This window comes from Lepidochelys olivacea (genome assembly GCF_965140295.1).
Source record: "Lepidochelys olivacea isolate rLepOli2 genome assembly, chromosome: 2".
NCBI classification, from domain to species: domain Eukaryota; kingdom Metazoa; phylum Chordata; order Testudines; family Cheloniidae; genus Lepidochelys; species Lepidochelys olivacea.
Window position 1 is genome coordinate 155,658,352 of NC_140412.1, and position 17,862 is coordinate 155,676,213.

The following is a 17,862-nucleotide window of genomic DNA, read 5'->3' on the forward strand; positions in this document are numbered from 1 at the left end:
TCTTAGATGTATGGGCACTAGCTCTATGCCTTGTACGCTGAGGAGATGGTCTATCTCTTGTTGTAGCAGGCTTTCATGAGAAGGGTCCCTGAGTTCGCTGTGTCCATGATAATCGAACTGTGAGGCAGGTGGGAGAAGAGATATGCTATGTCTTTTGCTGGAACATAATAGCTTTTGTTGGCTCGTTTGCACTTTGGTGGGACTGACACAAGGGTCTGCCATATGAGTTAGGCAGGGTTGAAGAGGGCCGCGTTAATAAGGAGGGCTACTCTGAACGAGACAGAAGAATGTAAAATGTCCACTAGTTTGTGGTGTGATTCGGTCACCTCTGGGCCAGCTCCTGAAATAGCTTAAAGTCATCTGCCAACGATGGTGGAGGGGGCATCACTATCTTGTCTTGTGATGATGATGAGAAATTAGTCTGGGGGGTATCTTCCTTCTCAACTTAATTGTTCAGGCTGCTTGGATGCCCTCAATATAGCAGCCAAAGGAGGAGGTGTCCTTGGCTCTTGATAGGCCACACCATAGCCATGGGAGGCACACTGTTTGCGTGCCTGCTAAGAGTCCCAGTAGGGCCACTGAGAGGGTGGGAAGGGGGCTGGTGGTTGGTATCGTGGCTGCCCATACTAAGGAGGCTGGGGCTCAGAGCAACTGTATGGCTGAGGTCTGGAATTGGCCACCTGTAGGGTGGGTCCAGAAGAGTGGCGGGAGACCACGTCTTCTTGATCACTATCTGACTCAATGAATGAAAAAGTGGGTACATGGCATGATGTTGCCAGTGAGCCTGGAGCTCTGGATGGACTCACTACTGGAGCCCTAGTACTAAGTAGAGGCAAATCCAGTGCATCAGACACTGAAAGGTCTGTTGTGTACTGGAAGTCTGGTGGTGCCGAAGGCATTGGTACCAGTGGTGGTTGTCGGTGCCAAGATGTTTGCATCAAAGGAGTCAATGATATGTACCTGATAGTGCAATCCGCCGTTGCCTGGCAAGCACTTGGCTGATTCTTTGTACTTCTCATGCCCAGTTGGTACCAATGATTCCTTGCCTGTGCCCACTGGGTCCCTAGACATCCCAACATGCTCTGTTGCAATGCAAGCCCTGGGTACGTGACTTAGACAACTTCGGTGCCACTGGTACCGATGATACAGAGCAAGCCAGAGATCGTTTTTAGCTTGGTCGGAGCTCACTCTGGGGACTCATAACTCTTTTCTTAAAGGTCTTGCAAGAGTAGCTCATGGGCGTTTCCTTGAGCTCACCTCCCTTAGCAATAGAGGGTTGCGTTGAGGCTTCCTGCTCTCTGTGGCTCAAAGGGTGGTTGAAGGGCCACCGCCATTAGGAGAGGCTTGAGTCTCAGTTCTCTATCCTTTCTGGATCTGGGCTTCAGCTGTTGGCACAAACCATACTTTTGTATGTCTGGGGGGTGTGGGGGGTGTCTCCAGATGAGTGGGGAGTGCGAAGAAAAATGAAGTCTAAAATAAAGTGTTTTTTTTGGCTTTGGTAATAAAAAATAAAGGAGTAAAGAAAAGAAAGGGAAGCTCCGAAAAGGTAGCTAAAACGAACAATTCTGAAGAAGTTAATGATCCGCTAATGGACAGCTAAAGTTCTGTCTCTAACCAGGGGCGGTTGAGAAGGAACTGAGGAGGGTTCACCTGCTTAGGGTTCCTTGGCCTTGCGGCAGAGCATGAGCGGGGGGGCAATGCATGCGCAGGCCAAATGGACACCGCTACACCAACAGTGGAGAACCAATAGGGATATTACTTGAAGAAGAACATGGGACACACTGATCTGACTGGTTTCAGAGTAGCAGCTGTGTTAGTCTGAAGTGAGCTGTAGCTCACGAAAGCTTATGCGCTAATGAATTTGTTAGTCTCTAAGGTGTCACAAATACTCCTTTTCTTTTTACTGATCTGACTGTTGTCATCGTCCCCGTTTTAAGCCTCAGTGGCTGAGAAGAAAACAAAAACAACGCAAGTCTCAGAATTAATATTGTTTTTCATCTTGTCCTGCTTCTCCTCAATATAAGCTGGAGTTTATTAGTTATGGGGGCCCTTTTGTTTTAGGGTCTTTCCACGCTTGAGGTGGAATTTCCTCTGTAAATGGAGTTTTAACATTGGATGTTCTCAGATATCTATGCTCCTTCCTTTGGCTAATAACAGTACAGCAGATTGTGAAAGTGGCTTGGGATATGGTTGCTGAATCAGTGTAAAAAAAACCTGCCAACAGCTGATTTCTTCTTTGGGCTTCCTGACACTTTTGGCTGCATAACACAGCCTGAAAAATATTTCTGATTTCAAATTTCTGAACTTCCCTCTCATTAATTGACGTTGCAGGGTGCCTCATCTACTTGGTTTCCTTACTACATACTTTCAGACTTGCTAATGTCATTTGCCACAGAACAGTAAGAGATACTAACATATCTAGTCTTCTCATTACCTCTTACTCCTTTGTCCTTGTTCAAGACTTCCATAATCTACAGATTCCTTGTTAGAATCCTTTTCTTAATTCACTCATATTCTACAACTCTGAACTTTTACCGGATTCTTCTCCTTTTCAAGAATTAAGTTTTTTATTCTGGAATTACAAAGCCATAGGTCTCATTGGGATCAGTTCATTTGCTTCTAACACTTCTGGCTTCTTCTGTTTTTGTTATCTGCATCTGGCTGTCTGAGGGCTCAAGCAGACATCACTGAATTGGTTTATATTTTGAATAATTCCAATAATTTGTAATCTTAAGAGTTAAAGACTTATTTTTTAAAACGAAAGCTTAGATTCTAGAGCACAAGATGACAGATTTTAGAAAAAATATTGGGTTTGCTTACTTGCCAGGAGCCAGCCCCATTTGATCTCAAAAAGGTCTCTGGAGCTGACCCTAATAAGTTCACTAGTTCTCAATCGATTTGCAAAAAAAATCACAAGACTAAACAAAAGCCCCCAAATAGCAGGTATTTACTGGACAGTATAGCCAGTTAAGACTCTGGCAATTAACATGTGTGATCAAAGAACACGATCCTACATGCAGCACAGCAAGATTTTTGAACTTTGCCACATACATTCCATTTGTTACCATCCCTGTGACAACGGCAGTGCTACGTCTCAAAAGCCAGTGGTCGAGACCAGGCCTTCTCCTATGAACCACCTAATCATCTGTGCAGTTTTGTACATGATATAAAATATCTTTGTTTAACCAACATGAAATAGGTTTATATAAATGATATGCATTTAACCAATTTGTATATCTACAGATGCTGTTAGCAGTTATAAATTTATTTAGCACATAGCACATTTTAAATGCCATCCACAGTATTTGTCTTCACTTCTTGCAACAGTGAATTACATACTGTAAATTGCCTGTACTCTGAATAAAACACTTCCTGTCCATTTTATCATAACCATCATTGTCTATCCTTATCATTTTTAGGTGAAGTACCCAATTTTTTTAAAAACAAACTAACTCAGAACATTACAACTTGTGGAATGATTTATATATAACTAAAAAAAATCAATTAAAAATTTAGGGAGAGAGTTTTAAATACAGAAGTTGAAGTCTTTTTTTTTTTTCTTTTAACCTAAGAAACAGTTCACCACCATTCAGTATTCCCATATGCTATCTACATTTATCTGGAGAGCAGGTTTATCAGATCAGGAGGGATATTAGCTGGCTGTATGTAGCTAGGAGTAAAACTCTGGCCAAGCTTAACTGTAGAATGCACAGATGGATACACAGAATGGTGACAACATAATGTCCCCTCCAGTTTATGACAGATCATAAAATTGCAATTAGATAAAATTTGTTATATGTGACAACTTGATATGAATATATGCTCAAAATTGTATATCAATTCAATTTAAATAAATATTTCCCCCATACTTGGTATAGAGACTTTGTCTCCACTATTTTCAACGAATCAGAAACAGTATAATAAATTTTATAATATACATTAAAAACACACACAGGAGAGTAACAGAAACACCCACATATCATAATGAAGGAATGATGTCTTATGAAATTTTGTAGCTGAAAGTATCACATATTTTTCAAAACACCAGGGACATCACAAGTACGAAAATAAATTCTTTTGGTCAAATCAGATCTAAATCACACAGAAAGAAGCACAGTATTCCATGTTAAAAAGGAAGCTATTAGATAATTTCATCAGAGATGGCTGGTCTATGTATGGATCTTCCACTAACTTCAGGGGAGTTCCATAGGTAGGGAGGCTGCAAACCATACCCTGTGACAAGTCATCCCTGAGCCTGAACTGGTGAGACATCTGAGGTAATTACTTGAAAATCTTATGACAGGCCAATGCCAATCAATCAGGGCCCAGCCAATCCACAAGCAAGGGACTAACCAAGTGACCCCGAAGCAGGTTATATAGGCTCCTAATGAAAGCAGCCACAACAGCCTGCTCACTGTTGCTACCTTGTTTGGAGGATTTGCAGATGCCTCAAAGTTCTGACAGATTCCCCCAGCCTGCGCCTTTTGCTGCTCCTGTCCCTGCCCCACCCTCAGCTGGCTCCCCTGCTATCCTGACATACCCCAGGAGTGAAATCTCAGTCCCACTGAAGTTAGTGGGAATTTTGTCACTGGTTTTAAGGGGGCCAGGATTTCATCCTTGGAATTTAGATTATCTGATCATTATTATTATTGGTCCTTATTGGCCATAAATGATCAATACAACAGTGGAGATCAAATTCTTCCCAAAGAAGGGATGTTATCCAAATTGCAAGGAGCAACACAATTAATGTATATACAATAAAGCAGATGACAGCTGTCATCATCTATAATATGGAGATAAGACAGAGTTTACAAGCCCCAGTAATGTATGCTCCATGTTAATTCAGGTGACCTTTCTGCAGAAGTAACAGCACACACGTCATGCAGCAATATAAGAGCTAATGTTTTCATCCCAGACTTCTTCAGAGAAGTCTTCCAACTTTGGTAGCAAACATATTCAACAGAGAATAAAGTGAAATAGTTTCCAGACACGGACTGGAAGTTTCAGGAGACAATATCTCCACTCTACATGTCTGATGCTGTTCTGAGAATGGTTCTCTTAAATTCCTGTTGAGATGTGAGGAACCCCACTACAAACATTCCACTAGGGTTAAACATGCAACAAAAATGATAAAAGGTCTAGAAAACATGACCTATGATGGAAGATTGAAAAAACTGGGTTTGTTTAGTCTGTAAAAGAGAAGATTGAGAGGGGACAGGATAACAGTTTTCAAGTACATAAAAAGTTGTTACAAGGAGGAGGAAGAGGAATTGTTCTTCTTAACCTCTGAGGATAGGACAAGAAGGAATGGACTTAAATTGCAACAAGGGAGGTTTAGATTGGACATTAGGAAAACCTTCCTAACTGTCAGGGTGGTTGAACACTGGAATAAATTGCCTAGGGAGGTTATGGAATCTCCATCATTGGAGATTTTTAAGAGCAGGTTAGACAAATACCTGTCAGGAATGGTCTAGATAACACTTAGTCCTGCCATGAGTGCAGGGGACTGGACTAGATGACCTCTCGAGGTCCCTTCCAGTCCTATGATTCTATGTTAAAAAAGCTTTAGTGAAAACCTTTTGGCTGAGATTTTCAGAGCCACTTTCAGCTGTACAATTCCCATTACAGTTAATGAAACTAAGGCATACACGTTGCCTGAATCTGAAAATCTCAGCTTTTGCATTTCTGTTGCTGACAACACTTCTGGTCTATTAGAAACTGAGGGGTGCTCTGTAGCATTGCTATTATATTTGTTTTTGATTGTGTTTGGTTACTTGAGTTTGTATGTGAATTGAGGTATGTATGTGGATTGGGTCGAAGTGTGGTATAGTTTTGAAATGCATTTTCCTTTCAGGATTTATTTGTTGCAGAGAAATGAAAGGGAAATACGTGAATGTTTTGTGGAAATGCCGTGAGATAGGAAACACATCTTCATATATGTTTGTATAGTATCTAGCAAAATGGGGCCCTGGTCCTAATCAGGGCCTCTAGGCATTGCTGTAATAAATAATAAATCTCTGTACAACCAGATATTACAATTGAGAAGATTCTTCTGTGGGTTGTTTATAATAAAAGAGTTTTTAAATATCTCTTCTGTGAGTGTTGAAGTAGCAGAATCAACTAACTTAATTAAGCACCATCCACCAAATAGGATGTGAAGTATCAGAATACTAGTTTCTTTTAGCTGGGTAAGTGGCAATATTTTAATGCTGGGACAAATGGAAAACATATACATCTTTATGTAAGTGGCAACATTAGCACGAGTGGATTAGGAATCAATTTGTCCCTCTTGAATATTGTGGAACTTCAGACTACAAAATTCTATAAACTATATTTTAGTTGCTTGATAGAACAAGCAGTTAAATTATTTTGATTAAATTCACCTGTTTGTTGAAAACTTATATTCTTAGTATATAATCTCATCACAATTCTGGCACTATGTCAATTATATAAGGTAGACGGTCACTCATATGCATCATGTTTTATGTATAATTACTTGAATTATATAAATTATTTAGTCTACGTGCTTTCTAATCCGATGTCAGTTTTAAAGTACTTTTCTAGTTAAAAAACAAACAAACAAAAACAGTGTGTAGAAAATCTTTGCACAGTATATGAAACCTACTACTTTTGCCTTTCTAGGCTGTAAAATCCTTACAAAATTGGTGAAGTACAACGTTCTTTTTCTAAAATAAAGTTAGCTAAGGTAAAGTTAGCTATCGATAATCAAACTGTGGTCTTCTAAATATCTCCCATTTATTTTCCTCATCTAATTACTAGTATCTTCCCCAAACTGATGTCAGACTAACTAGAGCATAAGTTCCTTTCATACCCCTGTGAAAATGTTTTGGACACCTTTCTATCTTCACTGTATGAATATTGGTTAAATGTTTACTGATGCTCAATTAACAACTTTGTACTCTGCAATATTTTGTCTAGTTCCTGGATTTTACTTAAAGCGTGTAACTTTAAATTAGAATTATCAAGGGAGAGGGGGAAGGACCACATTTAAAGCAATCTGGAAAGAAATCTGACTTTTCACTTGGTACAGTTTTGTGAATTTCACTGTGATGGGTGATCACAGATAATGAGAAAGTTGTGAAATTCTGCTTGTTTTCATTTTAGAGCAGGTTGCAAAGCTTCATAAAATAGATACAAAGTTAATTTCAGACCTATGTTTATTTTCAAACACCTAAACCATATTCTCTTTTAATACTAGTAAGAGACTCCCTATTAAAAAAATCACTCATGTATTCATATTCAGACACCTATAGCATAGGAGTTGAATTGTGGATTCAAAGCCTGTAGAAGTGGAATGTGGAACAAGCTACTGGAGGAAGTCAGAGAGAACCCTAGAAGAATCACCTATTTGTTAAAGCTTTCCCAGAATAAACAAAATCTAGAGGAAAAAACAAACAAGTAAAGCTTCTTAGTATCTGGGAAAGATAAAAGGCAAAATCCCTATGAAGACATCCATTAGGAACAATTACCATACACAGATGTAATACAGCTACTACAGTAATGGGTGATAAAGAAACATCCTATATAGATTAGATAGGATGTGGACGTCAGATATACTGCAGATGTTTGGAGGGAACATGGGCATTGTTTATCTGATCAGTTTCTGTTCTCTTTTAATTTACCTTGTTACTGGGCTATTAGAATACTTCATTTAGCCTTGCACTTCTGCTATGAATTGGTATTTACCATGGCTTTAACAACCTAAGAATAAAAATTAGGGGATGGCAAAAGTCATTTTATGCCTGCCCTTGACAGGAAGATAATTTAAAAAGTTTAATTTGCTGTACTGTAACTGGTGAACTCTTTCTATCTGTGTGAAAATCTATTTAAGTTCTATATTTAATAGCTTCTTTCTCCTTCTACCATCCTGTATTTCCTTCACTTCTTGCTCCGCTGCTCCCTCACTTTTTGCCCAAATACACTTTGCTCACTCTCAACTTCCCCTTTGTTTCTATCCTTCATTCCTATAGTCTTGTTCACTATAGTCTTGTTCGGTAACTCCTTTAGAGAGACAAGGTAGGTGAGGTAGTATCTTTTATTGGGCCAACTTCTGTTTTTGAGAGAGGTCTGAAGAAAAGCTCTATCTAGCTCAAAAGCTTGTCTCTCTCACCAGCAGAAGTTGGTCCAATAAAAGATATTACCTCACCCACCTTGTCTCTGTAATATCCTGGAACCGACACAGCTACACCACCACCACAGGAAACTCCTTTGTCATTTTAAAAAGAGAAGTACTGAAAAACCAGCTAACAGGGTTAATACAGAGCAGGATTGGCACAGGCAACTCTTTAGAAACTGATTGGGTGGGAAGTCTCTCTTCACTTCCCAACCCCTGAGAAACAGAGATAAGGGGGCAACTCATCACAGGAAGAATGATTCTCAGAGGGAGGGAGGATAGTATCCTGCATGACAGAGGCCCAGAGTTATCCATCACCACAGAAATGATAAAGCTTCAAGAAGTATTTGTTTATTTTTTAAAAAAAACCCTCCAAACATAAATGTATTATATAATGTACCTATCTATACACCATCTGGTAGAACACTAGATTTTCCTTTAAGCGAACACAGACTTTATTTCTAAAAAGATGTAAAAAAATATAGAGCAATTCATCTGTAAACTACTATTATCTTCAACAATTTCATTTTTAATAGCTTCATTTCTGCACTCTCCATGTGTCAGACTTACTTGGCAGCAGCATCTTTTCTCAGCTGTTCATGCTTCATTAGAAGATTTTTTCTGTCTTGGAAAGCCTTTCTAACCTTGTATCCTTTGTAGACAGCTTGGATTTTGAAAGCAGCAATGTCCTGTATGGCAGCTATAGACAGAGCACCATGTTCTAACATAAACTGAATCACCTCATGGTGTTCTCCAAGCAAAGCATAATCAAGTGGCGTGTATCTAAAGAAAGAAAACATACAAGTGTTATGATAGATTAGACTGCTAGTCCCAATGTATATTTTTGGGCTAAAAAGTGAGATGGAAGCTCCACTAAAGAGGAAACCTCCTCTAAGGAAAGTGTTTAACACCTTTTTCAGAGAACCACTTTTCCAAATTCTGAGGATCTGACCGATTCCATACCTTAACATGTTTCTTTAAAAAGAGAATTTGAGCAAGCAATTAAGACTTAGTTGTTCCTTGAGGCTCACTTACAAATATATCCTCTGGGAGATGCACTTTGTTCCTAAATTAAATTTATAAGTGAAAAATGCCCATGATGTGAGATTAGGTGGCATGCTGGGTTATTTGCACAAGTATTTCCTTTCTGGGGACTTGATTCTAAATTCTGGTTTAGATCATAAGTAAAACTCATCTTGGTAGTCCCATTCTACCCTCTAGCTAGTGAATCTTTATCCACATAAGAATACCACATAAATACTGTAATTACATAATTAACAAGGTTTACATCTTTGACAAAGAGAGGCCAAAACAGAAATAGCAGTGATTTTGCAGGACAGGTTTAAGTGCCTTGGCAGAGATGTGTTACAGAAAGATTGATGATATTATGACCAACTATAGCACATGGTATTACTTCCACACTTTCAGGGGCATTAAGGGTAAAATTTTTAAAAAAAGACTTAGGAGACTAAGTCCCATTTTCAAAAGCCACTTATGTGCCCAAGTGCCTCTGTTTTTTAATGGGACCTAGGCAAAGTCAGTTAGGGTATGTCTATACTACAATAAAACACCCACAGTTGACCCAGGTCAGCTGACTCAGGATCGCAGGGCCCGGTCTGTGAGGCTATACAATTGCAGTGTAGATGTTTGGGCCCAGGCTCTTGACCCTTCCCCATCACAGCCTGGCAGACTGAGCCCTGAGAGCCTGAGTCAGCTGACCCTGACCAGCTGCAGGTGTTTTATTGCAGCGTAGACACATCCTTAGGCACTTTTGAAAATTTTAGCCCAAATTCACACAAGCAGTAAAGGGCAGCAAAATGTACACAACCGCCCCCCCCTTTGTATTGAAGTGCCCATGCTAGGAAAATACATTTATTAACTGAATATTAGTGGTAACAGAAAAAAAATATGATGCTTATACAATGTATCAAGTTAAACAGCTAGTATCAATGCATGAGGTAATAAAAATTAAGGCTCTTTTTGATGGTAACCAGCAAGGATGCAATGCAGATAAAGACAGGAAGAACAGACAGACAGCACAATTGGACTTGCCATATGGTGATGGTTTGATGGGAAGATTAGAGTGTCTGAACTGAAATGTCAATAGGAATAAAAGGCAATGACAGAGCATGGAGATTTGTAGGTCAAGGTGTGTTGCTGATAAAACATTAAAGGAGACAAAGATTTGAAATAATTCTTGGACAGATACTACTAAAAGGAGCTCACTTGAGAAAAATCAATTTTAAAAGTTTACCTGCTGCTTTGAATATTTTTATGGAACAAATACAAAAAGATATTAAAGCATATTTTTAGGTTCCTAAAGCATGGGTGTCAACAGAGGTTACTTACCTGTAACTGGAGATTGTTTGAGATGTCTGGTCCCTATATGTATTCCACTAGCCCCACTCCTTCCCCTTTGCTTCAGATCCTTCGGACTGGCAGTAAGAGAGGAACTGGAGAGGTGTCAATCCATAGTGCCCCTTATGTCCTCAGTTCGGAGTATGAGGAGAGCAACTACACAGGCATGGACCAAGGGACACCACAGCCAGAAATCTCCGATCTCAGGAGCACAGTGTGCACTTGTTCCCTTGTGTGGAATACACATGGGGACCAGCACTTCAAGAAGGAGCCACGATTACATTTATAAAAAAATCATTGGGCTTATATTGACTCTCTTGTCTCCCATTTACCTTTCTCAAAAGCCTTCTTTGCTCCTGAAATGTCCCATCTCTTGGCAGAAAATAATGTTCTGTGACAGTTTGATGTTATTTTAAAAAGGCATTCTTAAGAGTTTTTTAGGATCATCATATTTCAAAAACAGTTTGGTCTAGAAACACCAATTTGTTTTATTAATTTGTCCTCAGTGAGAGTATTTAGGACTGAGTTTTAGAAGACTGGTAGTTAGATTTAGACTTATATTAAAGTTCCAAATATATGTATATTCTGGAGCTATGAATGTTAACTCCTTAAGCCAAGTGGTATGGTTTCACAGTTTGTGCAAAGGTAGGAAACTGCTAAACCTCCCTTGAAGAGTGCTATTAGATAAGAGCAAATGGATGCTTCCCCACCATAGGGGCACCATGCGTTAACATGTGGAAGTGTGCATATTTGAATGTCAATCCATCAGAATCAAACTACAGCTCTGCACCTAAGGTTCACTCATATCCAATTATGACAGAGTTTAGATGATATGACACACTATTTGACAAATGCAAATATAGCATCACTATCTGTGCAACATTAAGGTTGAATATTTAAATACACAAAATTCTGGAAATTCAAAAGTTAAGGTTCCTATAACAAGAATGGCACTCATACCTAGAAGACTACTGCTTATGCTCCTAAATGTATGACTTACTATGTACAGTATTGAGTATTTGGAATGTTGTCGCAGCCTTAACTCTTCAGCTTCCTGATATTAGTGCATTTATGTTCTTAACTGTAATTCTATTAATATGGTATTTTAAAATTTACTTCCCTTGTCTTTTAAAACAGTAAAAGAAACACACAAAGAAAAGAGAATAGAGATGTGCCAGTGCATTTAGATTAGATAATGCAATTATAAGCAAGAGCATATCTGAATGTGGGATCTAAGGATCACACATACAAACACAGTGATGCCAAGAGGTGAACAGAGGGCTTCCCTAGATGCTAGTGAAGTGGTTATAGGAATACCAGGGTAAAAATCTTTAACTTGAAATTCTTCAAGCACCATTAGCAGCATTCTTTAAGACAGGTAGAACGCTGGTCACCCTCCAGTTCTCGAGGAGAATATCTGTTTTTAATAGTATAAATTAAAATTAATTCAAATACAGTTGTTTATTTTCATTTTCTATTGAAAGCCACCATAGACAGCATTAGAGAAACACAACTGGGAGCTGCTTAATGCTTTCTACTGTGGTTTTCAATAGAAAAATGATAATACATTGCTCTGCAGGACAGGAAGAGACGTCTGGATGGTCAGAGCAGGCAACAAAAAACAAATGATAGGGGTAAGCAAGGCAATTAAAAAATAATAAGGGAGACAGGATGGAAGCCAAAACCCTGCAGCACTAATGTACATTGGATTTTAAATCATTCTAGTGATTTTTAAAATGTTGATGTACTCATATCTATTTGGCATGTCGATCCATAATTTTGTTTATGATTGTGATGAAGTTGTCTTCTTGAAAAGAGACACCAAAATATGTAGTAGCACTGATTACCTGCAGTCATGTGACCAATTTAAACTATCACAACCGAAGATTTTTAAATCAAAAACTATTATTTATATGTCAGTCAGAGACAAAGAAAACAGATGCAAATTTATAGTCACCCTATAATTATAGAGGGATTTATTTTTAGTTGGACCATCAGAATATAGATAACCACCAGGTAATCTGCAATAACTTTATTTTTAAAATACAATTTTACTTTTCTCCTTTCACCAGATCATGACCTCACTGAACTGAACAGCAAAACTCCAGTTCGCTTCAACAGGAGCAGGATTGGGCCCTGTATAGACATCTGTTGGTAGATTTGTGAAAACAAACAGCTCCATCATCTTTTAGTGACACAGTATAAGAAAAAAGAAAGCAGAATTTAATTAAAGAAAGTGTATTTTGGGGTTTTTGAAATAAGGTTGTACTAAACAGAAGAACATAGGGTTAAGGTGGAATAGAAAGACTCATTTCCTAACTCTGATAAGGTGAATAGAGCAAATAAAATTTAAGTAAATTTACTTTAATTCACTGTATTTCTGTTCATTTCACTGTTATTGTGTGAAGCACCAATCCTGAAAGACTTACACACATGTCTAAATTTACACACTAAGAGTAGCCTCATTGGCTTCAATGAGATTACTCACACAGGGTAAAATACACAGAAGTTTTCTGCAGGATCAGGCTGAAAAGTACAATAGAAATTTAAGATAAAGATTTGAACAGTCTTATTTGAAAAATAGTGTCTTCAACTGCATAATTTAACTATTCTCCAGTCCCGAGATTACTCCAGCGTTTTTTAGATGTGTTCAAGCTCATGTTTCTCAGACAATATTTGAACATATGACAGACAAACCAGAGTAGGTGTGCTAAATTAGAAAATAATTTGTTTAATAAACTGTACCTCTCTTCATTGTTCTCCATGTGATTAGGGAAAGCATCAAAACCCAGCAGCAACTTTATAGCATCAAGGTAGCCATTGTTACACAGCCAATGTAAAGCAGTCCTTCCCTATAAACCAAAAATATATGAAGTAAGAGGTTTATTAGCTGCTAACGTTGTATTGCGGAAAGAAAAATAGCATATGGTGTCATTCAGGGCTCAAATGGACCTTATGACCAAACAAGTGGTTCCAAAATACACCTTGTCCATTAAAAAAGAAATAAAGAGCTTAAAAGCAAAAATCACTAAAAAGATTTTTAAAAATAGATATGGGCCAAATTTGCAGCTGTGCAGAATTTATACTCTGTGAAGTTAAGAATAGCAGAAGGAAATCTGTCTCTAAGCCTCCTTTCAGTTCCCGAAATCATGGGCCAGCGAGGGGCCAAAATAGCCCTCTGTAATTTAGACTGGCCAAAGGACCAATATAAATGATGCCAGTGGATGTAGTCTTGTAGAGCCATGGATCAGATGGAGCACTGGGCACTCTGCCGTACTTCAGCAGACTCCCCAACATTCCACCTGCATCAAGGGCATTGGTGGCAGGTGGCACAGAGCTCTCCATGACAGTTCTAAGTCTCACAAGGGTTATCCCATGTCAGGAGAATCCTCAGCTGACCTTTTAAGGCAACTTTCTGGCTGCTTTGAACTACTTGATGTAGCAGAAATCAATTGAAGCTAGGGCCAAGGATCTGGCCTTCAGGTAATACTTTGACCACATTCTTGGCTGTCAGTACAGCTGAACGTTGTGGCTCCAAATCTGGGACCACTGTAAGTAGAATTTCCAGATATGAACGCTCTGTAGCAAGTTTCATTAAACTGACTGTGGGATAGAAAAGTATGCCGCATGCAGTGAGGTAAAAGGTTAACATATTGGGGCAAGTTAGCTGCTGGTGTAAACTGGTGCAGTTCCATTGACTCCAGTAGAGTTGTGCCAATTTACAGCAACAGAGAATTTGTCCTAGAATACAAAATCTATTTTGGTACCGAATTTCACTTAGTGCCTAAGGGAAGGAGCAAAGGAACATACAAGCAAACTACAATGTTCTTATTTGCCCTTAAGGGCTAGACAGACAAATAATTGCTGCAATTCTTTCGGCAAGTTTGTTGCACCTCACTTTCTCTATCCTCACTAACACATGCTAGAGACAGACATGGTGTGGATTACAAAATTACACTCCTTTGTTAAATATTTAAATAAGAAAAACAAACAAGTAAAGAATAAGGAGTTTTTAAAAGGATAATTTTAAGATGTTAGCTTTAAATGGAAAAGCCAAAGGACAACATGGAAATGTGCATCTTCAGTTTATGGTGTATATTAAAATAATAATCTTCGATCAAGCCCTAAAAAAGTGAAATATGAAGGGAAAGTAGTCTTAGGCCTGCTTTTTCTTCCCCTACAATAGCAGTGAACACAGATTCATTGTACCACTGGTGTGAAAAGCAAGGATTAAGGCCACTGTGCTGCAGAAAAGAGAAGGATATGCAGGAAGGAGACGATACTTTCAGTTTATGCTTGGTCTGACATTAACTTAAATGACACAGTGAAGAACAACATACCTCTTTATCTTGAATATTTGGATCTGCGTTATTTTCCAGTAACACGACCATGCAGTTAATATAGCCTCCATATGCAGCACACTGCAAGGGAGTTCTACCTGCATAATCCTGCACATTTGGGTTGATTTTATTTTCTATCAAAATTTGACATACATCAGCATTTCCACCCAGAGCTGCCCAGTGAAGGGGAGAATGACCATCTTGATCAACCAAATCTACTCTTGCTCCCCCTGTAATAGCAAAACAACATTTGAACATCAGCAATAAAAGCACCAAAATATTTTTGCATGTCAGAGGAAGGGGAGATTAAGCCCATGTCATCTTAGAACGCCTCTGAAAACCAAAAGACCAGGGGGTTCATTTTCAAAAGCACCTAAGTGACTTAAAATCCCAAGTACAATTTTCAAAAGTGACTTGGGCACTTAGGAGTTTCAATGGGAGTTAGGCATCCAACTTGTTCAGGTGCTTTTGAAAATCCCATTAGGTGCCCATCTACAACTTTAGGTGTCCAAATACCTTTGAAAATCTTGCTGTTAGGTGCTTGAATCCTTTTGACTTGAAATGAGATATAGGCTTATAAATGCCTAAGTCATGTTTGAAAATCGAACTTAGATGCTTTTCAAAATTTTACCGCTAGCCTCACCACATTATGGGCTTTTGCAGTTATTTCCTTTTTCTTTACTCAAGCATGTAAAATTCTTCTACCCAAATCAAATTCATTTATTTAGTTTGCTTTCCCCAAGGTGCTCTTACAACAGTTAAAAAATACAGTACTAAACTACAAAAAAGCCACAAAATATACCAATCATTGGCTCTAATCAAACCAAAAAAAATCTGTCCCTATAATAATATAATTATAATGATTCATATGATTCAGTCAGCCCCTGATCACGTTATGTCCACCAACTCATCACTTCCACAAAAGCCAAAGAGAAAATATGAGTGTAGACCAAACGTGATGCTTCTACAAATGCTGGTAGCTAAGATGATATGCCTATATCTGTGTAATATAACTATTTTCTTTTGTGGTTTCTATTATTTCTAAAATTGTCTAAACAATAAAACTTTGTTTATAATAAAAAGTTACAGGAAAAACACATTAAAGTGATGATATCAAAAAAGTTGATTTTTGAACTGTATTTGAAACAGGTAAACCATTTAAATGTTCAAAGATTGCTACTGAACCCATTCTCACCAATGGTAAACAAAATTTAAATTGATCTCATTTATAGGAAAGAGAAAAAAATACTATGTGAGATTTTAGGAGATTAAAGGATACTGGAAGAGACTCGTGGGGAGAGACAAAGGCTGCTTTTGGGTATATGTTTAGTTTTTCTTAGTTTTAGTTAGTCTTCTGTCAATGCAAATAATTTGCTTTTACTACTTACTGTTCTATGAAATGTACTATACATAAATCTTTCCCTATTGGACTAATTTTGGGCTCTTCTTTTTGTCCAGCAATGCCATTTATTTTACAACCTACCTACAACAGCATTTTAACTCTGTGAATGGATTTGTAAATTTGTGACAGCTGACCTTTAATGAGTGTCTGTATCACTTCTTTGTGTCCCATCTCGCAGGCTCGGAAAAGTGGAGTATGCTTCATTACATCAGTTGCATCTATCTGTGCATTATGTTCTAAGAGCAATTTCACAGTGCTGACATGGCCGGAAAGGGCAGCAGCATGTAATGCTGAAAGAATAGTTAGAAATTAGACAATGACAATTAGAACTGTCAAAAATGATGATTCATTTCAATAATTTTGGTAGAGAGAACTGCCATTCAATCACAGAACTGTGAACAGTTCAAAATAAAACAAGTGACAGGCAATCACTACTTCTCTCTTGCTACGCAAACAACACAACATAATGCATGATATAAAAAGGTGGCAGCTTTGTTACATCTTCTTTACTCATGGAAACACAAATTCAAACCTCACCAGAAGTTTGACTGGCTTATACTGAATTGTAGGACAGTAGCCTCTGTACACACTATATGAAGCTACTGCCTCCTCTTTTACTAATCCTATTACTGAGTCACTCCACTACAGACAACACTGCCTACGGCTACTGCAACAAACCCCTTATTTATTTCTCTGAGATTTTCCTGACATCAAATAAAATGGTCTCATTTCACACTAACATGAGATAAATGTTTTTCTGCAAAAGATCTTGGAGATGTGCTGCCACTGGATTTCTGTTCTGAGGAAAAGGTGTGGAAAGTGCAGAAACCAGCTGCAACTGGCTCCTGTAGCAGTAAATACTGCATGAGAGGTGTAGTGAAAATTCTTGTGGTACAGAAAGGAGGAGGCAGCTGAAAGCAGCTGCTTCCCTCCCATTCCAGAATTTTCTTTTTTCTGACCGTTGCATGTAGTTTTGCAAATTTTAGGGGGAAAGTTAAGGCTGGGTGGGTAGTGTGAGTCAAGTAGGGTGATAGTTAGTGATGAAGGATGGTTTCTTTATATGGCAGTAAGGGAATATCCGGATTTCCTAACATTTGATGTTTGTTAGCACTGTAGATATTTGTAAAGTAAATGTAGGGTTGTATTTTGGGGCTCCGCTGAAACTCATTTCCAAACTTAACTCTTTTGCGAGATCACGCCGTTTTGGCACAATCCCATGTTAGGAGAGCGCAAGAGCAGTGCAAGCAAGATGCATTTTGCCTCAGTGGCAGGTGGAGCAACTAAGTTGCTTCCTTAAAGAGATGCAGCACGCGCCTCGCCAGACAACCATGTGACAGACCAGATCCATGGCTCTCTGCTCCTTCTCTCTGGGGGGAGTAATATGGGAGTAGTGCCTGTGCTCCCTTGACTGCAGGGACTGCAGTTTTGCCTGCCCTTACATAGGTCATGGTAGGGTGTCCTTTATATCCTGCTCCCATTTCGCACATGGGTGTAAGCGAGAGTCTAACCCTTTGTTCACAAAGATTTTCATTTAGGACTATGCTTAGCTAATAAAAGGCCATATGTTCCCATCTTCTATGGGGCATAGTAGGCAGCAAAAGAGACCAGTGAAGGGCTTGGGAATCAGG

The 17,862-nt window shown here is 38.6% G+C and overlaps 1 protein-coding gene across 1 annotated transcript in view; it reads right to left on the reverse strand.

Annotated features, from left to right (window-relative positions):
- Positions 1-17,862, reverse strand: part of INVS (inversin) — a 209,086-nt gene that overhangs the window by 45,095 nt on the left and 146,129 nt on the right. Inside the window, exons 9-12 of the mRNA XM_084620833.1 lie at positions 16,369-16,524; positions 14,833-15,062; positions 13,238-13,344; positions 8,705-8,917 (exon numbers count right to left, since the gene is read on the reverse strand). Of these exons, the coding sequence (XP_084476959.1) occupies positions 8,705-8,917; positions 13,238-13,344; positions 14,833-15,062; positions 16,369-16,524 (706 nt within the window). The remainder of the gene's footprint in view (positions 1-8,704; positions 8,918-13,237; positions 13,345-14,832; positions 15,063-16,368; positions 16,525-17,862) is intronic.